We start from the raw sequence: 24256 nt of genomic DNA on the forward strand, positions 1-24256 counted from the left end.
TTAAGTAATTGTAATAAGCATCTCAAGCATTACATTTGGGGCTAATAACTTTGTAGTATTTCTAATTTGCTGTTTTGAACAAGACTCAAAAAAGGTTTTATTCAGTTTTCAGTAGCTTAGGCAATGGTTGTCAGTCACAGACTGCTAAAGAAAATAAAGAAAAGGCATAGCAGTTCTACTTTATCCACTAATCAGTTGGCTCCAGTCAGTCCTATACCCACACCTCTCTCAGTATATCCAGGACTGGCTTCTGTTCCAGCTTTAAAATGTCTTATGATGAGGCCTCTTGTGGCACAAGTACCTGCAGACCTGAGATTTTATTGAGTGTCTGTTGCTGTTTTTATGTTTATCACCATTTATCCACAGATTATTTTACTGTTACGATGTAATAGAATCACAGAGTGTTAAGGGTTGGGAGCACCTTTGAAGATTATCTAGTCTCAAACCCCCTGCCATGGGTAGGAATACCTCCCACTTGTTCAGACCAGCTTGTTCAGAGCACTATCCAGCTTGGCCTTGAACACTGCCAGGGATGGGGCAGCCACAGCCACCCAGGGCAGCCTGTTCCAATGTCTAGCCACCCTCAGACTAAAGAATTCCTTCCTACTATCTAACCTAAATTTCCCCTTTTGCAATTTGTACCCATATTGACTAGATTCAGAGACCCTCCCAGACCACTATGCTACAATTCTCTAAAATTTCTTCCACCCTGGACACACGTTACTGCACAAAGGTGCCTCCTTTGAAGAATGATGTTTGTTGAAGGAATTTTTCATTGACTTCAAACTTCCTACTTCTAATTGGCTGTGTCAAAGGATGTATGTGCAAAGATCAAAATCTTGACTCCCTCTAAGAAGGTTACAGGGCCAGAGATCTCTCAACCTTCTGGGTCTTGCCTTTCATCACAGTGGCATTCATACTGCTCTGAGTTTGGCTGGGCCAGGGAAGCCGCTCACACAGTGATGTTTATTTGCTCTTCCCGGTGATTCAAGGTTGTGGCTCAAGGGCATGATTTGAGGCTGTCAGCTTTTTGCTATCTAGGGTTTTGTCAAATACCCTTCCTTTTTGTTATTCCAGAATGAAATGAATATCCACCAGCACATTGTTCGCTACAGGAACCCCCATGTGCTCTAACATGGGAGATGTGCACACCACTTTGCCCCAGCCCTTTCATACCTGAGCTGCCCTTCTCCAACTGACTGCTTTTCCCATGTGACCTTAAAGGTCAGCCCAGCACCTTTGGGAAATTTCTGCTTTCTGTAAGGCAGAATCAATATTTTCAAGATCCTTGCATCAAACCCTGATTTTCTTTTTTCACATGTGATGGCTGCTTTATAAAGAGCTTGACACTCTTTCAATCCTGCTATCGCTAAATATAAGACATGGGACAAAAAGTCAGGAAGAAAGGAGGCAGACTGCTTGGACCTGTGTACTGCAGTCTGTTTAGCCTGTGAGAGTCCAGTGCTGCTTGAGAGGTTGTCTGTCTTCTTTGAAGATGCCACACCATGCAGACAATGCCGCTCCACTGATGTCTCTCTCTTTCACCATGCCTGAGTGAATAGAACGTGGGCTTCTCAAAAGATTATTCACACCACTTAAACACATTGCAGCCTCTCAGCTATTTCTGAGCTTTCAGCTTTGTATCAGTGGAGTGATCTGAATTCTTTTGAATACATTGGAGATCTGAGACTTGTCTTATTTGCTCTTAAAGATTATGAGGATACCTATTTTTACACTTTCTAAAGGATACTTTTGAAAGGGATATAACCAGAAGAAAAAGTAATAGGGTGACTCATGCAATCTAAGTGTGTGAGGAATGACTCATCTCACAAAAAAGACTATTGAGGTAAATTTCCAACAGTATCAAATGGCTTGATAACCATTTGATAACTATAACCAATCTGGCTCTGCAGTTCTGAGATCTGTGAAGCAGTGCCTGAGGGAGACTGCAGCCACCATACCCTGCCTCTGTGTGCTGGAAGGCACCTGATTAACAACCAGCCCTGGCAGACTTTGGTATTCAAAACAAGCAAAGAATGCTGTGTAGCAGAAACAGAAACCTCTGTACAACATACCTCAAATACATAGGTTAGCTGCTAGGGAGAGGAATCACAGTAATCTGAAGAAGAATTCAACAAGTGTTACAAAAAACACTGGGAAATCCTATCACCACAGACCTCTGAGAGCTATGAGAGTATTCTGGGGAAGGTTATAGCTCCTAAGCCTAGGCATGGGTCATGGAAGTAAAATGTTAAATATATTTGTTTACTGCAGGATGTATATTTCTTTTGTGTATTTTCTTATTTTTTGATTCTCTGTGAGTTTAATGATAATTTTGTAGGATTTCTTTTCTGCAGAATTTTAACTTTATATAATTATTTATAATAATTCTTAGGTTTTCAGAAGAAATTCCAGCTGATGAGAAGGAAAAGAAAAGTGATATTCTTAATATTTTTTCTGTTGCTTCAGGCCACTTATATGAACGTTTTTTAAGGTAAGGAAAGGTAAAAGGGGAAGCAAGAATTTCATAGCAGTACTCTACATTTTCTTAATAAAACCAAGCAACCTAAAGAAACTGACTTTTTAAACAACATCCAAATAATAAATTTTCAAAACCGAGAAAAGTTGTATACAGTGAGAACTAAATTAATCTTTAAGAATAAAGTGACTCAACATATAGATGTTCAAAAATACCATTATTCTTTGAAGACAGAAAATGTCTTTCAGGTATGAAGTACAACATAAAATATGAAGTTCAGCGCTGTATACAGACACAACAGAAGTGACTTCATTAGAGTTGTGTCTATTTGTGTTTCATACAAAGTGGATTTACTACGTGCCCATATGGCCTTACTTATCTCAGGGTCCTTTCAATGAGCAGTGAGTGCTTTTAAGGAATTCTTACAGTGTTGCCAGATCTCTTCACAACCATCTGTGTTACTTTTCTGATTTGAGCACTGGTGATTTGATGGCTGAGTCATCTGAAGTTTGAGCACTGTGTTTCTTCCCTTCAGCCTACAACCACCTTCATAAAGGGAAAGACACATTTACTTTAAAGGAGAAGAAGTAATCTGAAACATCCTACTTGCTGCTTTGTCTTACTCTCAAGTTTGTTATGCCTTGATTTTAAGGCAGACTTGACTTCTTGTAAGGCTGTAAGTCACTGCTTACACCAAAGACCACAATAGTGAAAAATAATTGAACCCAAACCAGGGATTCTTACAGTTATTAAGGGTTTTCAGAAGAGGGTCTGACTTGAACTTTGCTTTTTTTCTTCTCAGCAACCTATTAAACTCAACCAATAGATTCTAAAATAAGTTATTCAGTAGCCAAGTTAATATTTAAGGTACTAACCATTATTCTGATTTAGTCGGGCACCTCTCCTAGAATAAAACATGTTAATAGATCCACTTTTGAAATTGTTCCTTCTACTGTTGCTTAGCCTGTCTGGATCAAATAAGGCCATCTCAAAGTGCCCTTGAACACATGCTCTTTAAAGCTTTTAATTAGAAGTAGATAAAAATTTCTACTTAAATTGGGTTAAAGAAATTATACTTAGAGTTTTAGGACTTTCTAAGTGCAGTTGAAATTTAATGACCCATGTGTATTTGTTTGTTTATTGTAGACTTATATTTCCACAGAATTATGATGCTTTCTGTCCTGCGTCATACAAAAACACCAGTTAAATTTTGGTTTCTGAAAAACTATCTCTCCCCAACATTTAAGGTAGGAGAAAAGTCTTCATCTTTTTTTTTTTTCTTTAAAATTTTAAGTAATTTTTTTTAATTGCAGTTTACTAATTATATAATTCAAAATAAATTTTCACAGTGGAAAATAATCCCTGAATCTTTTAAATACCAGGGTTAGGTAAAAGGTTCTTCTTTTCTGGGACATGAAGCCCAGTGATAAATTATAATAATTTATTCTCTTTTGATAGTCTCCCAAGAGCTTGCATGAAATGCTATTTCTATTGGTGTAGCTGAGGATACTGCTAAAACTAAGGGAACATTTTAAAATAATAAATTACATAGTCAGTAAGGCCAACACAGCTGCAGCTGCCTTGGAGCATTCACTCCTTTTCCTTTTGAGCCCTTGTGTGTCTCATATATGTGCACCTGATGGATTTTTGTTCTTCTTTTTGTTCTTCCAGGATGTAATTCCTCACATGGCTAAAAAGTATGGGTTCAAGTATGAGCTGGTCCAGTATAAGTGGCCCCGCTGGCTTTATCAACAGACAGAAAAACAAAGAATTATCTGGGGCTACAAAATTCTTTTCTTGGATGTTCTTTTCCCTTTAGCTGTGGATAAAATAATATTTGTTGATGCTGACCAGGTAAGAAAAGATAATGGCATATTACTGTATGAGGAATTAATTTGGGCTTAAATTGATCCAGTGTCATTCTCTGTAGCCATTTTATTCAGATGTTGGTCTCAAAAGACTGTTGCAGTTGTACAAACAGAACCAGTGGTGTTGCAGAATGTAGATGCAAGAATTTCACTGGTCTTCAGTTGGGTGGGCTTTAAGAGTTTCCCTACACTGAGTTGTCCTAAATTGTCTGTGTGGAGAGAAAGGCACCTGGAGAGATGTGTGTGATCTTATACATGCATTTCACTGAAAGCATACTGGAGTGATTCCATCTCTGGGCTGATTGTGAGAGGAATTCTCCACTATGGCCAGTGTCTGAGGTGATTTGGACCATTTGAGCAACTTCTAGATGGCTGAATTTCTTCAAGATTAATCCTATCTCTGTTTTAAATTTGCATGCAGTCCTTCATTCAGGAATGAACATTGTATAATGTACTGAAAGACAAAGTGCTGCCTCAGATGAGGCATTGAAGAGTTTATTACAAGGTTATTAAAAACCTTGAGACAAATTCTGATGTATTTTGGTCCTTTTCCAAAGCTCAAGAATAATTTAAACTTAGGTGTAGCAATGCAGACTGCAACTCAATGCAATTTCACCTGGATACACCATCTGGGAACACTGGTTGTCTGTCCTAACTACTGTAAGGACTTCTCTGTGCTCCCAAATAGCTATAACCTTTTTTACCACTGATAAATTAGGTAAGTGGGGTTTGATGGAAGAAGGATTGATTAGCAAATAAAGGACATGTGTAAAATGTCATTAAAACCTCTTTTTGAAAGTACTTTACCATTAGATCCAAGGATTTTTCAAATGATGCAATAATTTTGGAGTGCCCAAGGTGGGTAACAAATAGGAGAATTCTTCAAAAGGGACATGATTGGTAGATTTCAAAAGTTATGTTTCTTAATTAAGGAATTTTATATTGGGCAACCAGAAACACTGGTCTGTGAATTAAAAAAATATTGCCAGTTTTAAATAATTTACTCAATAAATGTGTCACACAGATGGCCACTGTTAATAATATAATAAAAAATAATAAATAATTTTTTTGAACAGTAATTTGGTAGATATCTCCCAGTGGAATAATTTATCTGTACCCCACTGTTGTAGCATCTGAGGGGTTTTCTTAATTAAAATTAAATGTTGTGAAGCCTGCTGCAATCCCTACCCTCGTTAAAACAGTAGTAAATTCTGTTCTTGTTTAGATTGTGAGGAGTGACCTGAAAGAGCTCAGAGACCTTGACCTCAATGGAGCCCCCTATGGCTACACTCCTTTCTGCGACAGCCGCAGGGAGATGGACGGGTACCGCTTCTGGAAATCGGGATACTGGGCTTCACACCTGGGCAAGAGGAAATACCACATCAGGTGGGACAAGCCCTTACACACTGCTTGTGCACTCTGGGAACTGGATTGGAATCTGGGTGGTGGTATTGATCACTGAGCCATTCAAAAGCCATTCTCAGTAAGAGATGAAGAAGGCAGGAATTCTGATGACATTGTTTTATGGTAGTTTCAGCCACTTAATAAAGAAAAATATCCCTTCAGGATGGGAACATGTTTTACTTTCTCGTTAATTTTATTACTATTGTCAAAAAGAGGGTGAACCCCCAGAAATCATATTTCTTTGGGTTTTTTATTCCTTTTAGTGCCTTGTATGTTGTGGACCTGAAGAAGTTCAGGAAGATTGCAGCTGGAGACAGGCTTCGGGGCCAGTACCAGGCTCTTAGTCAGGATCCAAATAGTCTGTCAAATCTGGATCAGGTATATATGGTTTTGAGCATTTTTGGGTTTATTTTCTTTATCTTTCTCAATATGTATGGAATATCTTGTATCTCAACGTAAATGTTACATAATTCCAAAGCTGTTTGCCATTTACTGATGTTTTAGCCTATTTTCAGAAGTGCCTATGAGCACAGCTCAGAAAACTGCTGATTTTTATAGTTTAAAAATGAGAAAATGAGGAATAACCCCAATTACAGAACTTTTCACTTTTATTTGTAGTAGTTCTGTGTGCATTTATGTTTTTCTGATGATAACCCTACATTCTGATAATGGTAATTATATTCATGTTTACCAAGAGCTTGTTTCCTTTTTCTTCTTTTTTTTCCATTAACATAAATTCAATTTTCTTCTGTAAGTTAACTTCCAATGCACTTTTGGTGGTTGCTGTACATGGTTACCTTGGAGTGGCTGGAGTTTGTCTCACTTTGGGTGAACCTCAGAAGACTTCATAAGTGAGATTGTCCCTGCTTTTGGTTTTTCCTTGTGGAATTACTTTAGCACAGAAGATTTTTACCTGCCTCTAGCAGCAACAGGATCCCATGGTAGCAGAGCCCACATTGCTCAGTGCTTTTCCACACCCCTGCTCTGCAAGCAGGTTTCTCTCTTACAAAAGGACATTATTGCCACTTGCATTCTTTTCTCCAGAAATAAAAGTAAAAATTGAAAATAGCAGCTCTTATGATACTGGACAAAGAAAAGTAGGAATACAGCCACACTAAAAACTCAGATTAGACTGGATATCTGGAGCTGGAGCAGCCTTTAGCTGTATTTTGAGAGCAAAAGGCTGAAATAACAGCAGCAGTCAGAGTTCACATCTTTCTGGACAACAGAAGGAATTCCTGGCCCTGTTTGCCCATGCAGAGTCCTGATGTGAAAGAGCTGTGTGTTCTCCAAACACTGTCTTACCCACAAGCACAAGGTGTCTTTCAGAAAGACCTTATAAGATTCAGAGGTTACAGGGTTTTCACCATAATGCTGGTTTTCAGAAAATTGGTTTTATCTAATGTTCTCAAAAAAACTAAAACTTCAGATTTTAAGATTCTTATATTTCCAATTACAGCTTTAATACATGATAGCATATATCTCCTATTAGCCTGTTGGATCAAATCAAAAGCCACTTAAGGACTAGATGTTAAGGTAGCTAAATCTTGGCAGAATGGAATTGGAAATACTTGGAAAGTGAATATTTCAAAGTAGAATTTTCATAATAATCTGGTTTGACCATATTGATAGGAGCTACTTGCTGTCTTCATTGCTTCTTCTTACACAAAATACAGCAATACTCCTAGAAATACAAACCACGGTGCAATGTATCTGAGATCTGGAGAGCTTTCATCTGCTGATAAGGATGCATTATAATTCTGTTATTACTATTTTGTTTTAAATACGTGTCTGGAGTGCTCACTGCTCTTCTCAAAGAAGCAGCAATCCCAGCTCTCTGTTAATCTTCCTGCAGTGCCATCTTCATGGGTGGCAGTTCAGGTTCTTAAACCACAGAAGAGAAGTAGATAGAAGGGGAAATGATGTTTTTAAATGCAAAGGAGAATAAGTATAGAACTCCTAGGGAGAAAAAATGACACATCATAAAAACTAGGCTTCCAGTACAGTAATGTTGTTCAGAGCAGTTTTTGTATTCATTCTTTTTTTTTTCATTTACTTTAAATCCTGAAACTAACAGCTGACTTTCTACATTTTACTGCATGTAACAATTTTTTATTTGACAGCTTCTAAAAGTACTGCAGTAATTCAGGAATTGTGATTTCATTTAGAAAGTCAGAGAGGCACAACAGAAAACCAGTCTCTTCTTTTGGAATTGGAATGGTGATAAACCATTCCAAATGGTGATCAACTACATTCCAAAAATTACAAATTTTTTAAAAAATAAAGCATTTCAATTAATGCTGAATGTCTTGGCTCCCCATATAATTTGATGTAATTCTTTGGTACCAATGTCTGTATTTCAGTTAAATTATACATCTTTCATAATGCAGCAATATGTGCTATTTTATTCTGTCACATTTAGCAGTGTGAATTGGCAAAATAAGATGTGACTAACACTTGAGTGGTGACATTTATTCTGAACTAGAATGTAAGGGTTGCACGTGTGAGGGTGTTTACCAATGGATGTGCCAGTTACTACCCCTGTTTTTTGCAGCTCTGGCCAGAGCAGGTGCAGCCAGCCTGGATCCTGCCTGAGGAGTTTGTCATTTATAAATGCTGTTCCCTGCATTCAGCCAGATCTTGGCCCAGAGTTTTCATGACAAGATTGCCTGAGGATGTAATAAAGGTCAAAAAAATCCCTAGAAGTAAAGTAAGGAACTTAGCCAGAATAGCAGTTTAAAGCTTTTCCTTCTCAAGCTCGTTTCTGGAATCTGTTTTCCTAGAAGTCAGCTCAATTTAGAGTAGTGGCATAATCCCGTATTATATGTTTCTTGAGTCAGGGTTTTGGTTTTGTTTTTTTTTTTTCAAGGAATCGAAAGTCAGGGTTTGTTTTTGGTTTTTTTCAAGGAATGGAAAACTGGTTTGTATTCTATGCTAATTTATGATTTTACAAAATTTGTACAGGATCTTCCCAATAATATGATTCATCAAGTAGCCATTAAGTCTCTCCCTCAGGAGTGGCTTTGGTGTGAAACCTGGTGTGATGATAAATCGAAGAAGAAGGCTAAAACAATAGACCTGGTGAGTTGATCCTGACTTAAATGAGTTGTACAGATTCAAAATATTGCTGTGATTTCTGGGGCATTTCAAGTTGAGTGTGCGTCATGTCATGAAAGGCAGCCTTGCTGGAAGGCACTGCAACATTCCATCCCTTCCCCTGAAACATTTTCTCCTCTGAGACTGCTCCCACTTGCTCTCTACCAAATCTGCTTACATTAAAGCTGAAAACTGTGCCAGAAAATTGTGTTGTTGTCTCTTAATCAGATGGGATTGAAGCTTTTCATGCCCATACATGAATTTTCCTTATAATTTTTGCATAGTCAGCCAAGTTACTGGAACTGTGACAAAGTGCTGTTACCTGTCTGGGCACTATGGGCTGCTCTTGTCCTCCCCACATGGAAGGTTCCTCCAAAAACCCTAACATTGTCATGGTTTTCTTGGTCTGTTTCATTGCTATAAACAGGAGATAAAGCAAAGTTTTAAAAGCATAATGCTCAGGACACTATCCATGTTTAGGAAGAAGAAAGTTTCTTTCTTTGGGAATAGAAAGAGACAAAAATATTTTTCCTGTCATTATCCCCATCCCATTTTTCCCCCATTTAGATTTTTTGACAACACACATACACTGTTTGCGATGCTTTAGACATAATTTGAAAGGAAAACAGACAGTTGGAACTTGGTGTGATTTTTCAGTATGCAAATAGTTTTCTTTGTGTCTTTACAGTGGTTAGAATGAGTTTGTTTATGCTCTAAAGACAGGTGCTCTCTGTTCAAAACCCACATCAGGTTCAGTTTCAATGTGCCAATGTCAATCTTGCATCTCCCTAGGCAACTCTGTCTAAATTTTAGTAGTCTTGCGCCAGCTATGTCTGTGCTTTACTGACAGTCAGCAAAAAGTATTTACGATTCATTTGAGCTGAATTCTCTGAAAAGGTGTTAGTTTCACATTTGCTTTGTTTACATCTAATATGTTTTAAACTTTCAGTGCAACAACCCCCAAACCAAAGAACCAAAACTAAAGGCTGCTGCCCGGATAGTTCCTGAGTGGGTTGATTATGACTCTGAGATCCGAAACTTAATACAGCAAATTGAAAAAGAGAAGAAAAATCTAACATCATTATTTCAAAAAGGTAATTTACATGCATATTCAGCTGTTAGCTTTCAAAAATTAAATATCAGCTAGTTGAAATTAAGATTGGGGTCAGTAGGCACAAATCTTGTATTTGTGTAATTTCCCTTGTTCCTAGAGAAATGGTGTGGGGTTTGATAGTTGTGTGATGCTTCTTTCCACAGGAGTTACACTGGCAGGACAAACCCGCTTGTTTCATGCCACAACCTAAGAGAAAGCTCAGTGGTCCTGTTCCTGCACCTCAAACACAGTCACATTATTTTAGCCACAAATATTAAGTAAAGCACATTAGCTTAGACTTCACTTGGATAATCTAAAGCTCATGTCTATTGAGCAGTCGGGGAGTGAGTATTAATTTGCCTCTGCATCTCTCTCTCTCTAGGTTTATCAATCCAAGCCTTTTTGCAGTAGACTAAATGCTATTTTAGTTAGTTTGGGGGTGGAGTTTGTTTTTTTGTTTGTCTGGGGGGTTTTGTTGTTGTTTTGTTTGGCTTTGTTGTTCTTTTTTTAACTAAAATTATTTTTAAACTGAATTAATTAACATGAAAGCCCCAGACAAACAAAACCCAAAAGCAAAAGAAAAAACCACAGGACTCCCAGTAAGACTTGACTTCTTGGACTAATGTAAAACAAAATTAAAAGATGTTCTGAGCTCTCAAGGTTGAAGAAAAAATTAACAGATAAATATAAATTTATAAGTCTTGAGTGGAGAAACAAATTCACTTTTACTTATAAAGAATTCTTAGTGGGTTTTATTCTTTATGAAAGCTTTTGGTCAGCTTGTAACAAAGCTCCAAAAATGAAGTTCATGTTCCTGAACTGAGTGATTAGCAGGAAATGGAAAGTAAAAGGCTTTCTCCACATCTTACAAACCCAGGCACTGTCTCTATGTAACTCTTGTGTGTATTTTTTCCCCTTTGGCTCCAGGGCTCAAGCACGATGAACTTTAGCACAGCCCGTGACCAGCAACGGTGACAGCTCCAGAGTCTTCTGGGAAGAAGAACAGAATTTACAGCTGTTACATTGGCACTATTTGCAGCATTCTTTAATGTGAAGTCAAATATTTTATAACTTAAAGTGTTATTTAAAACATTTTAAATGCAATACAAAAATGAGGAGTCCACAGGTACTTGGGGGTTTGGGGTTTTTTAAGTGGCCTGGAGCAGCTTTCCCAACGGCTTTCTCTTTACCTTCTTTAAAGTACAGTTTGCCCAGAGGACTTTGGAATATGAAGGAAGATGTGTTCAGCATTGTCAGTCTGGGGGAGGACACACACATTAAATATGTACTTGAAAACTGTTTTGTGCATATTCCATGCATTAGGCTACTGTATTTAAATATCAAAATTTTGGCTATGTGCCCATAGTTTTGTCCCTCAAGAAATGCTGTGGTCACAATAAACAATTTCCTAAAACTGTCTAATTTAGACCACACAAAGATAAGTCCACGTGGAAGCTAAAGCAAGGAATGACACTCTTCATTTATTATGCAGGGTTGATGCCCTCTTAGATTCTTAAAACTAATTTTTGATTCTTAGGCTCCTTTTGGCCACTTAAATAGTGTGTGATAAAATTCCATTATGGTTTTGGTTGAGGTGATTTTCCGACCAGCATACGTTGTATCAGAAGGTCAGTACCTGAAAGCTGCTTCTACTCACTTTTGATTATCATCATCCTGTTTATAACTGAAAATAAAATACATGAGTATTTTTTGACTATCACTGGTGTCTTCTGTAATTTTCTAAACCTGTACTCACAAAACTGTTGCTTTAATGGGATACTGACATTTTGATCCCACAAAAATTGCAGGGAAAAGTTCTTACAATGCACATATTTGAAAATGAGGAATTTGTGTCTCAAAGTGAAATCTAGTGCCTTAAATACACACCCTGTTGTTCAGGCTGTGCTGGTTTCAAAATGGGATTGGATGAGACTACACATTCTTGTAAGAAGTCTTCCAGTTTAAATGCTTGAAGTTACACAAGGCCATGTAATTAGCACTAAGTAGGTGAATCAGCAAGAATTGCACATTATTTCCATAGCAACAAATAACCGAATAAATAGAGAAATGAAGGAGATTTTGTATCCACTGTCATTGTCCTCAGCTGTTGGTTATTTACAATTTCTTACTGTAAGAGCAAGTATTTAAAATCACATGTTGCTGATATTTTGAAGCCATATTACTAAGGAATGTGAGACATGCAGGTTTTTTTACAGCTCTTGGTATTTTCTGTGGTTTTACCTTTATGTATTTTGAACAGTTTTAACATGTCACATACAGGTTTTTAAATGTCTGTTGAGGAATTTCCTTTTTATGAAGTACCCAATGGAGTATATCCTGTGTAACCCAATAGCAAAAGTCAGTAAAGCCTAATGTTAGTTCGCTTTATGTCTGACCCATTTCAGTGCAGCAACTATTTTGTTATGCTTGTTCTCTTAATTACTTCAGGATACCATGCAGCAAGTCAAACATATTTGAACATCAACTTTAAGTTGTTGTTTTTGTACCACAGAGATGGATTTGTAATTGACTTAGCAGATGCCTGTGCACCATTACTAAAAATTCCATGCATAACAAGGAAGTAACTGATTTGCCATAGTGGAGGACAAAAACCCCCAAACCATTATTCAACTGTTTGCTGCATTATTTTATTTTATTTTCAAAATATTTTTCAGGTTTATAATTCCATTCTGTGGCCTGACTCTGCAGCAGCATTTCACGTGCATCTGCCTTGGTATTCCAAGCTTGAAGCATATATTGGAAAACTTGCTTTAGGAGAGAAGTTAAAGGTTTTTTAAGAAGCCTTAGTTCTCTTTAATTATGATTATCTGTGTGAGCATGTTCTGCAGTATAAAAAGTCGGTAATTCATGCACTGATTTCATGTTCATTTTCTCTGTAGCATCCTGTTCTTTTTAAAATTGGATTACCTCTACTGGATTTAAAAAAAGAAATAGTTCTTTAAATACTATTTCCTTGAGATTGCTTAAATGATTAGAATATAATTTTATAAATGTAATTTGTTGGAGATAATTTTGAAGATGTAAAAGGTTTAATGCAATCTTCTAGTGTTTTCTATATTTTTACAAAATGTTCTAGTCAAATTTTTTTTCTGCATAATACTACTTTCAAAGAAAGCTTTTTTTTTATATAGAATGGTTTATAAAATAAGAAAGGTCCCACAAACATATTCACTACTTTTTAAAGATCTCTTTAAGGCAGCACTTTGAGTCATTAGCATGCCATTATATTTTAATACTAAATCTATGGATTGTGTATGTTGTACAAAATATTAAAAGGTACCACTGGAGAAACAAAGATGGATTATTTTCTGCTGTCCCTTTTTGCATTACACAATAAGCATTTCCTACTTGGCTAATAGAGCCAAAGAAAAAAAATGGCCACCAATCCTCAACTGCCTTTCCTCTACTGAAAGTGTTTTTGCAGGGGAGCAACAGCAATGTTCAAATCAAGGCATCTGCTGTGAGGTGAGATGTAGAGGTGCAGAGAGAGAGATTGTTTTTTATTTCCAGTCTCAGTGCTCTGCCCTGTGAAAGGGATAAAAACACATGCTGCTTTAGGGTGTTGCCAAAACACGGTGCAACTCGATAAATAAGCAAAAGAACATTTGAACTATTCAAATGAAGGGGTTTTACAATTTATATTCCTATGAGTGTCTTTTCTATGTCTTGATCTTGACATCAGCTGGTAAATTTAACAGAAAATGAACAAACCAGGCATTAGTGCAGTATTGTTGATGAGCCAGAGCTTTAGTATTAGAAATATTTCTCAGTTAGGTTCCTTTTAACCCATTCCCTGAATCAAGTACTTGCCTTCAGTCTGAGACTTCATGGAATCACAGGATACCAGGTTGGAAAGGACCTCAAAGATCACCTGGTCCAGCCTTCTTTGGCAAAAGCACAGTCTAGGCAAGATGACTCTGCACCCAATCAGGCACATTTTATTGTCCAACAAAATGCTGGGGAATCCAGTGTTTCCCAGGGATATTCCAAGGGTTGGATGTTCTCACTGTGAAATCAGCACTCAACAGGGCTTCTACAGTTGCTGTAGTTAACTTTTATACAAGGTTCTCTTCCACACAGAATGTGGCTGCTTCCTCCTCTTGTCCTCTTCCTGCAGAAGTGCCCTGTGCATTCCTGCACAGCTCCAGCTTCAAACCTGAAGAGCAGCATGAGGAAAGAAGGGAAGACAAATATGCAGCAGTGCTTTCTTGTCATCATAAATATCTTTATTGTGAAAAATACCATAAAATAATTCCCACAGTTCTAGAAAAAACAGTTCTTGCTTTGTAGATTTATGATTCCATATAAAGACATTTTATAATTTGAAACATTTGATAAATCTCTGGCTAACTTTACTTACCCTTCTTAAAACATGAAACTGCTACTTAGTAATTTGCTGAGGGGAAAAAAAAAAAATCATTCTCCCATTAATTTTGTTACGGCTTTATGGATAAAAGTGTGTATTACAGAGCAAACAATACCTTACAATAAGGCACTTTTAAATACAACTAACCTGCTATGCTATCCTGGCTAGTTTCCAGCAAAGCTCCTATAAATCACAGCCCTAAACAGAAGAATAATTATTGTTCCAAACACCGGTCTGAAAACTGAAATGATAACAAGCATTAAGGTTTGTTGTTTGTTTTTAAAGTTTAAACTACCACATTTTCTGCATGTGTCACAAGTTTGAGCTCTTCAGGTTGTAATTCACTTTGAATCTCTTTTAATACTGATAAATTATTATATCAGTATTTTACCAAGTAAAATATGCTTCCCCCCACCTTCATTTTAAAACAAGTTGGAAACTAGTTTATTAAAACTGAAAGAACTCCATAGAGAAAGTTTGCATCTACATACAGGCCAATGATGGGAACAATGTTTCATGCACATCTCAGGGTTGACAAACTACCGAGACATTTACTTACTTCAATGTTCAGTTACTGAACATTATTGCACTACAGACACCCACGAATAAATAAAAGGCAAGTTCAGCTTCCTTGCGTGTCGCCTGCACCATTAACACTCAGCATGGGACCAGCACTTCATTTGCCAGAGTCACGTCAGGAAATGCAGCACTGGAGCTGGAGAGCCTTGCAACATAAATGGTTTCTTTTAAACACAACTTTGTCTGGTTTCCCAGAATACCACAGTGCCCTTCAAAACAGCACCGGGGTGGTAACACTTCTTGTGCACAGCAGCTGCTCAATACTAGAAAGCCTTGTTCTCCGCTGTCGCGTTTTGCTATTGTTTCCAAGAACCTGTCTTCCAACAAAAGGAATCTATGAACAGCAATCATGCATCAATCATCTTCCTTCTTCTACTGACTACATTCAAGCTTTTTTGTTCTTAAAATGTAATTTTCCCATTCCCATTCATTCATTTTCAAAATGCACACGGTCCTTTTTTGTTTGTCTCTGTCCCGCTGCCTCCGAGAAACAAACCCACACTGCTCCATCATCAGTGCCTTGTATGAAGAATTTACTTGTGAGGGAACATCTTATTCCTTCTCTAGACAAAAAAAAAAAAACCTCAGGAAACAATTCTCTCAGCTCAAGCTTTTAAAGCTGCTCAAAGGCAGTCCTTGGAAAGGGAACTTATTTCCAGCAGTCCCCTGGCACACAAGCACAGCCGTCTGTAGTCTCTACTGTGACTTCCCACAGCCCAGCCACTCCTGCGTGTACGCAATGGGGCACACTGCTCATGGTGCTCATTCAATACTCATTTAAAAGAAGCCCCTGCTGTAGTGAACAAGGCAATACACAAGTGTTCCAGTGGCTCACACACAACCCAGGGCTAGCACAGCTGGGTGGACTCATCCCTCAGAGCAGAGGGCTGACAAGAGCCACAGGAGAACACAGACGGCTGCCCCCCCACAGCTACCTGTGCAACTTTGGGTACTGCCAGTAAGCAGCAGGTGCACAGAGGCCAAGCCCACAGGGCAGCAGGCTCCTCACTGTTCCTCAGTTCCTGTGTCTGAGCCCCAGCCCCTGAGAGCCCTGCCAGCCTTGAGCGCTTTCAACAGCCCTGAGCATCTCCAACATTTTGAGCAAAAATATTTCCGACAGGTCACAAGCACAAGTTGAACTTGTAGAAAGTCTACTTAGTGAACATCCAACACTGCAGTTTAAGAGGCTGCTGTGGTGGTTTTGTACCATAAACCATTAGAAATCACCACACAACCTCCTCAGTTTAAATATAAATTTGTGAACACTGACCTTTAAATTGCTGTTGAAAAACATTTTACAAAGCTGCATGGCCTTGCAATTACGTTGGTGAAGTACTTGAGGCAGGAGCCAAGGGTTCTGCTTCAACAGCAACTTCAGCTACAGTAAGAAACCCCTCCCTTTCAGACTGAAGGCCTTATTTGCTAATTTCATTTGTTTTACTGAGGCTGCTTAGGTTTTCAAGTGCCAGGAGTTGAAGCAAGAGAAGACTCCTAGCAACTGATTATTGTTTTCCAGTTAAAATCCAATCGAGAGAACACTGATGAACTGTAATTCTTGCATTCCAAGAAAATGGCTGCTGATGAAACTCAGTAATTAAGTCAGTAATTATGACAGATGCAGTTACACAATGAGAAGACTCCTCACTCCTACGAGCTGCAGCCCTGGTAACACCACACAGCACATTCACACAACTCCACCCACTACACCAAACCCATTTTAAGTATGTGCATATAGAAAAAAAAATTAGAAACAGACTTTTGGCTAGTGGGAAGTGAGTCCCTCTTTTTGCACACAGTTGTCTCTGCAGTACCAATGCTGTTACATGTAACATAAAATTACTACAATTTCATGTAGTACTAATTCCCTGTTGCACCATCCAGCAGAACTGAAGTTGTATTGCATGGTAAGGCTGGAGTTAATCTCACATTCCTGTAGTACACTCACATCACAACCTGTCTCAGTTCTGATTTTATGTACAGAACCAACAAACTGCTGCAGAGTCAGGGAAACGTCACATCAAATTTTCTGCTCAAATTTGAAGCAGGTATTTTGTTGAAGTGCAAACTACTCAAAAATCTTACCTAAACAAACACCCAAAAATCACATTCAGAAAAGAAGTGTTCTGAAAAACAAGTCTTTCCCCCCATCCCCACCTCACTGCTGACAATTCCACCAAGGAAATCACCCCAATTAATTTCAGGTTAGTGAACAACAAAGTGAGCAGGTATTTCAGATACAGTTACTCCCAAGCACTCTTTGTCCAGAGCGATTGTTGGGACTGGTTCAGTGCACAGCCTCTTCCCCACCTCTGGCACTGCCATCACCAATCCAGCAGGTGGCCACTTGGGTTTCCTCTTAAAAATACTGGGAGATGGATCATTCTGCTGAGCACAACCAACAGTTTGTTAACGTAGAGACTACTGTAACTACCCTTGCCATGTTTATTAGGCCCCAATCCACAAAAATATTTACATGCATTTTTATCTTTAAGCATATACTTGAATTCTAAATTTAAGGTGTTGTCCTAAGTAGCATCTTACTGGTTTCTTCCATCCATCGGAATAAACGTGTCCTGCATATCCACAGCAAATACATAGGCAGCACAACCCCCATCAGTGTGAGCTTGTCAAGCTTATCACAAACCAAACCCAACGAAAGAAAAAAGGAGCTTTCTTCTAGTGCAGTAAGACTCTGGGTTAAGGACAACATTATAGAAATTAAGATTTTGGGTCTTGAACTGAGAGACTTTTTATTTTTCAATGAATTAAGTAAAAAACAGCAGCAGCCACCCAGAAACAGTCTTGGCTCTAACTGAAGTGAAATTTGAATGTAAATGGTCCTCCTCCAGAACCAAAGGGGTTGAATCCTTGCCACGTGTTCCAGCTCCTGTGGAAAGGGTTGTTGCCGCCCTGTTGACTCTCCGCATCCAATGGGTCCTCTCCTGCGTCAAACTTCCGCCTCATTTCTGGAGGAAACAAACCAAGGTGGAATCATGGCACAGTAGTAACAGGGCTTCCCCAGAGTACTTCAGCTGTTGTTATAATCTAAATGCAGTTTGCAATAGCTCTTGAAGCAGAAGGAAACACATATATCCTTGACATAAGTATATCCAGAGTTGGCCAATCCTAGAAATCTCTGTAAGACGTTATCCCTAGAAGAGACCTTCAAAATATAATTTCTATTTGACTTTTAACAAAAGTCACTGAAATACAGTAAGTACAGATTACATCTGACTTCATGCAACAGACTGGATACAAGTATTAGTGTACTGCTTTCTCAAGATCGGTAAGGGCAGAAAGGGAAAAAGGGAAGCTGAAATGCTTGTTATGACTTACACATTTGTTTTGACCTTGATGTAAAAAAAGTGACTAAAACTAAGAAGCTACTGCATCATTACCTGGGTCAGTGAGGACTTCTTTAGCAGCTGCAATATCGATGAACTTCTTCTCTGCTTTCTTTTTTTCTTCCTCACTCTGGAAGTTATCAGGGTGCCACTGGGATGCCAGCTTTCTGTAAGCTTTTATGATTTCTTGCTTTCGAGCATTTCTAGATGGATAAAATTACAGATAACTTCATTTTCTGGTTGCTTATATGCCACACTAATGAAGTTTATTTTAAACACTGAGACACTAAGGGCATCAGGAAAGTTATGAGGTGCTGTTAACCTTCTGCAAGTGGCACTGAGGACTCTTCACACAAAACAAAGGAAGCAAGTTGCAACCTTAAGCAAAAATTCCTCACTCTCTCCTTCACCACCCATATACTTCTCTTGGAAAGATGCTACTGCAGTGACTCTGCAGAATATAGTTCTCAGTCTGAGGAATTTACCATCAGATGGATAACAAAAAACAGATCAAATTAGCTCACAATTGGAAGGATGACCAATACTAGTTCAGAACTTTTGCTTGCTCCTCATTAGCAAGGGAAGTTGTTCAGTCAGTCTTTCCAGATCTATCACACTATCTGCCACAATTTTTGTTACTTCTAGTAATTCTTGCCAGTCTTCACTTCTTCCCCAACTCATCCACATGACTCAGGATCATCTATACTAAGAATTTCTTCCCAAAGAATTTATTTCCTCTCTTCTTGCTGTTTTTCCATTCTTTCTAAAGGAATTGTAAACAAATGCCACTTTACAAGCTGAACGTTAAAAATTAGTACAGCAGAAGAGTGAAGATAGCAAGATACAGAACAAAAATTAACACTCAGCAGAACAAATTCAAGTGATCAGCCCTAGAAGTACTGGTTCAAATAACCACCTTTCACATCATCATCTCTGGAATTAGTAGCTCACCTTTTTACTCCCAGGATTTTATAATAATCCCTCTTCTGTGATTGCTTCAGCATTCTCTGGGCACGTTCCAGCCCTTCCCGAATCTGCTGGTCATTTTCACTATTGGCTTGAGCAGTCTCATAGTCTTTAATAGCTTTTATAAAAAAGTCAATGAAAAAAGGTTTCACTACTCCACAAACTTCCAGTTAAAGAATTCAGCCACTCAACAAAACTGAAGCTATGTTATTACCATAGAGAAACAGCAAAACTTTAGTTTCAACATTACATGTTTTGGGTTTTTTTTCTTAAATTAGAAAATCGTGGGATAGAGGAAATTCACTTTTACACATGAATTAGGTAATTTTCTTTCTTTAGGTTCATCACACTTGTGGGACATGAAAAAGAAGGGAGGGTACCAATGTAGGTCACAACATTCTCTGGACATTACTACAGCCACAAGGATGAACATAATGCATCTTGGACTGGGATGAAGAAACAGAAACCAAGAAAGATTCAGCAATTAGTACTTGAAAAGCCCACTGCACATTAGTCCCACATTGTTGTTCAACTGAAGGATGAATTAACCAGAGTCCTTAAATGAATACTCATTCTTCTCCCCCAGTCTGCACTCAATCAACACAATAGAAAGTCTCTTCCTCTTTAGTGACTATAAAGACAGATTTCAGACTACCAGTAAGTGCATATTGTTAGCAAAAGGCAAATATTGGCTTTTTACACCTCTGCATGCATAATATGCAAACAGTTATATTTTAGTGGGTTTTTTCCAAAGGCATGCTCTCACTTTTATTTTAAGAGTTTCATTTCTCAGGAATGAAAGGAAGAGACAACAATTTTTAAGAAATTTGAGGTCTACGCTTCTTTAAGTAAATTCTAGTATTATTGCCAGTACTTAAGACACCAAGTTGATATATTCTTTAATATCAAAATTTATCAAGGGAAGCAAGTTGAAGTCTTTAATAAGACTGCTCTTCTTTCACTGTTACAATAATCCTCAAGGTCTCATTTGCAGATCCAAGTCTCTTAAGTTTCTCAAGTTAGACAAAGTACTTGCATCAGATTATTTCCAAGCAGATGCTATTTCTCAGCAGGTGTTACATTTGTTTTCCACTGTTTCTGAGCAAGACAGCAGGAAGTGCTAATGAATTTGTATTACCCAGACATCTGATACCACTGCAATCTTGTTTCAGTTACTGAAAAAAAAACCCTCCAAAAAGTATTGCCAGAGCCCAAACAATTTCCTAGGCTACTACAAATCAAACGAAATTTCTATTTATTTTCACATCACAGGACACTGCCTTTGCTGCGTAAAGCATTCTGGCTTCTACTCATATTTTTAATAATTTGTCCAGTCATTAAAAAAAACCCCAAAACAGGACTGCGCACTAATATCTGTGCTGAATATATACTATCAAAACTAATAAAAGCAGTGAAAATGCAGGGACTTCATTATGCTGCTTTATTACACCAGTAATGTTAAGCCCCACTGAACTACATCTGCTTCAGGTAATACTAGGAGGGGCTAGGAGAATGTCCTGCCAAATGCAGGTTAGATTGCCCAGCCTCACTGAGCACCACATCACCTACAGCACCATAATGGGAAACCTGCTCAGGGGTCAGCTACCTGCCATGACAGTATTAGATCTCTCTTTTTTTTTCTTAATCAACTTCCTTATTTAAGGACTGCAAGCATTAAGCACAAGGGAAGATGTTTCAGTGCGGCACACTGCAGAGGGAATGCATCCAGCACACCCTGCAAGTATACATTGCCCCTTCCCTCTTTAATGGTACACTTCAGTGTAGGGATTTTCCTCTTTGCTCTCTTCATCTGAGGGGTGAAGGTTGGAAGCAGGTGGAAAAGGATGGCAACTTCATGACCACAAGAAGTTCACTATGAAGCCAGGAGACTTATTACTAATTCCTAGCATGTCAACTGAGATATTTAATCAATTCTTTTGAGTCACTATTTCTAAAAGGAGTAGTATCTCACAAGCAAACAGAAGAGTCACTGCTGCTTCTTACTGGTCTGCTATTTCAGAAAACTTCCTTTCATCCTGCTCCATGACATGAAAGGAGCAACTACCTCCCAATGTCACTTTCAGTTTAAATACTTCGGTCAAATCTAACTCTCACTATTTCTATACAAGAATCTTCATGATCTCTCAAAAGGTAATCATATTGTATGTCTGAACAACTTTGCTGGCTTTGGTATCTTGCCTGCGTTTTTCCAAAGGTGACAGATTAATTCTGTATGTGGAATGATGGCCAATTTCCCATCAAACATGAGTAACTGCAGACAACCTACATTCATGCCAAGACTGTTAGAGAAGTAACAGAAACACTTTATGCTCTTACTGAAATCTCTACAGTAGTAGAGTGGGGAGAGGAAAAAAAGCAAACACAAAAATTAGTATGTTCTGACTAATTTTGAAACAGCAAGGCAGGTTTTTTTCTTTTTTTGACAAAACTTGTGCTCTAGACAGATAGACTCCTGTACTTACGAGGTATGCCAGAAATGGAGTCATTAAACATCTGTCTCTGTAGACAAGCCTTGGATCCCATGTGATTATGAAGTAATTAAAACCATCTCAAGAACACAGCTATACAAAGTGAACTGCATCTTGAACACTTAACAATAATCACCTTCAAAGTTCTGAATTACAAGTACTTGGAAATTTCCTACCTTTAACCAGAAAATAGGTGCCTCCAGCTTGAAAATATTTTTGAGGGAAGAATGAGAATCATTTTGCCCCTTTAAATATGAGACTACAATTTTAATTGCTCTGGTGTTCTCTGTGGCAAAGAGAAACCAGCCATCAAAAGATAAATGAAGACACCTCCAGGCAGATGAACAGTAATGGGCTGCAATGCTGTTGATGGAGGCTCTGCTGGAAGGCAGAGTATAACTACATCCACCTCGCTGCTGTCAAGGGCAGGGGGAAGGCACAGGAGATGTTACACAATCTGGAGAAGCACAGTTCTGCTCTAGCATGGTTCTTCACTTGGAAGAACCAAGCCCAGCATGCACCAGCACAGGAAAAATGCACTCCCAGACCCCAGGTATGTCCTCTCTGTTTCCCTATATCCTGTAACAGGGAGGCATTTGCCCCAGCACAAGACCAGGTTGGCTGTCTGCATTTGTGCAGAACCTTGTCAAAAACTTCTCTTTCTTCCAATTCGCTACAGTCTGAGTCACCTTCCCTGGAGGTATTTAGAAGTGATGCAGATATGGCACTTGGAGACACCATGGTTTACTGGTGCACTTGGCAGTGCTGGGTTAATGGTCGGTCTTGATAATCGTAGAGGTCATTTCTATCACTCCATGTAATAGGATGCATTGTACAGAAACTCCATATGGAAAATGCAGCCTCGGGAATAGAATCAGTTTACTCTCTGAGCAACACTACAGAGATCCATGGAGGAGAAGCAATGGCTGTTACCTTCCTCTGCCCTCAGCACATGCTAGGGAATAGAGCAGCATTATTTCATGCTGCCATCTCAAGACATGAAAATGGAGCTCCTAAAATGGATTTACATTACCCTAACTCTATATACCTTTTACCTAAATGCAATTCTCTGACATTGCTGATTATATAAAACGTCTCTGAGTTGAGTAATCTGCACAGTCCCATAAAACATCCTGAACACAGTCCGCTGTTGTAAAGACAACTCTGCTGTAGATAAAACAAGTACATTCCACTTACACTAATCAAGACAAAATTACCACCAAGTATTTTTGTAAATCTGCAACTACCAGGGCTAATTAAGGACAACATGGTGTAGAATCAAAATGCATGTTAAAAAAAAGTCTTTGAAACACAGACTACATTTTAAACATCCACATTAAGTATGTGCCAACGGCATAAAAGTACCTTCTTCATACATGTCTTCTAGCAAATAAGCTTCTGCTCTGTCTTTCAGGGCATTCACATTGGTTGGTTCCAGCTGCAGAACTTCTGAGCAAAGTTTGATGGCTTCTGTAGCCTGCTGATTCTAGAGAGGCAAAAGTAAAACCAAAGTCATGTAGTTGTGGAAGTTTTGTTTCCTGTTTGTCTTGAAGACATTTAGAGCGAGATAAGCAGAATTACCTTTGATAAGCAGTGACAGATCCTTTCTTTGGCACGAGTAGAATAAACTGGGACTTCTGGCTCAGTTTTCATTACAGACTCATATTTACTGATAGCATCTTCATACCTGTTTAAATCACAAAGCGTAATATCATGAAATGTAATCACTATCTCAGGGTGTTGCGTTTTATTTAAAAATTCTTAAAATTCACAGATTCTCCCATCCTTCTACCAAAGGACCTTCCCTTCAATAGCCTTAAAGGCCAGGTGTAGAACAACAGTATAAAGGAAACTTGCAGGCACTTCAAGAATTACACTCCCATTCCCTTCTCTGTGCTGAGAGGCAGAAGAGCAGGCACTAGGCCTGTCAGGCTTATGCACAAGCAACAACAATAGCAATCCTTCACCATGCACAGCCAAGGGTCTCCAGATTTGCCTCCTGTCCAACATGGCACTCCACTTCAAAATAAACATCTCCCCCACTGCTACCTGAAATGGACTCAGTTCTGTGCTCACAGTAAGAGTCCCGACTATCTGCACACTACAAAAGGTACCTATTCACAGAGGTACAAAAAAAGCTCCTTATGACAGTTTTAATCAGGCAGATGTTTTCTCCTTTTCTTTTCACAAGTCACACAGTCAAGTGTTATTCTGCTGTGAAGGCCTCAAAATGCTAAAGTTACATGGTTTGAGTGAGAAACAGATTAGAACATTTACCTAAAAATACAAGAGTGAGACTGAATTCACAGGTTGCTACAAGTTAGAGAAATGCAAGCTCTCAGACTCCCTGAAACTTCGCTGATGCTGGATTAAATAAGTGAAAAGACTCCAAATAGGCTTCTGGCTTAATAAAGGCGGCATCAGTTGTGCTTATTCAGACTCCTGATATACTTTATTTTAAAAAGCCACCTTGACAATACCTAATTATTTGTTCAGGGTCCTTACAGCTGGATGTCATGTGCTTGGGAACACAAAATTGAAGTATAGCAAG

General features: G+C 38.5%; 2 protein-coding genes across 2 annotated transcripts in view; one reads left to right on the top strand and one right to left on the bottom strand.

Moving 5' to 3' along the window:
* Positions 1-13265, top strand: part of UGGT2 (UDP-glucose glycoprotein glucosyltransferase 2) — a 77226-nt gene extending 63961 nt beyond the window's left edge. Inside the window, 8 exon segments of the mRNA XM_030962349.1 lie at positions 2396-2494; positions 3642-3726; positions 4151-4333; positions 5573-5733; positions 6015-6129; positions 8716-8832; positions 9797-9941; positions 10868-13265. Of these exon segments, the coding sequence (XP_030818209.1) occupies positions 2396-2494; positions 3642-3726; positions 4151-4333; positions 5573-5733; positions 6015-6129; positions 8716-8832; positions 9797-9941; positions 10868-10890 (928 nt within the window). The 3' untranslated portion in view covers positions 10891-13265.
* Positions 13266-14169: 904 nt separating this feature from the next.
* The window catches only part of DNAJC3 (DnaJ heat shock protein family (Hsp40) member C3), a 30465-nt gene continuing 20378 nt past the window's right edge, over positions 14170-24256 (bottom strand). Inside the window, exons 8-12 of the mRNA XM_030962361.1 lie at positions 23287-23392; positions 23071-23191; positions 19202-19334; positions 18305-18453; positions 14170-17872 (exon numbers count right to left, since the gene is read on the bottom strand). Coding sequence (XP_030818221.1) covers positions 17715-17872; positions 18305-18453; positions 19202-19334; positions 23071-23191; positions 23287-23392 — 667 coding nt within the window. The 3' untranslated portion in view covers positions 14170-17714. The remainder of the gene's footprint in view (positions 17873-18304; positions 18454-19201; positions 19335-23070; positions 23192-23286; positions 23393-24256) is intronic.

This window comes from Camarhynchus parvulus, chromosome 1 (genome assembly GCF_901933205.1).
Source record: "Camarhynchus parvulus chromosome 1, STF_HiC, whole genome shotgun sequence".
In the NCBI taxonomy this organism is placed as follows: domain Eukaryota; kingdom Metazoa; phylum Chordata; class Aves; order Passeriformes; family Thraupidae; genus Camarhynchus; species Camarhynchus parvulus.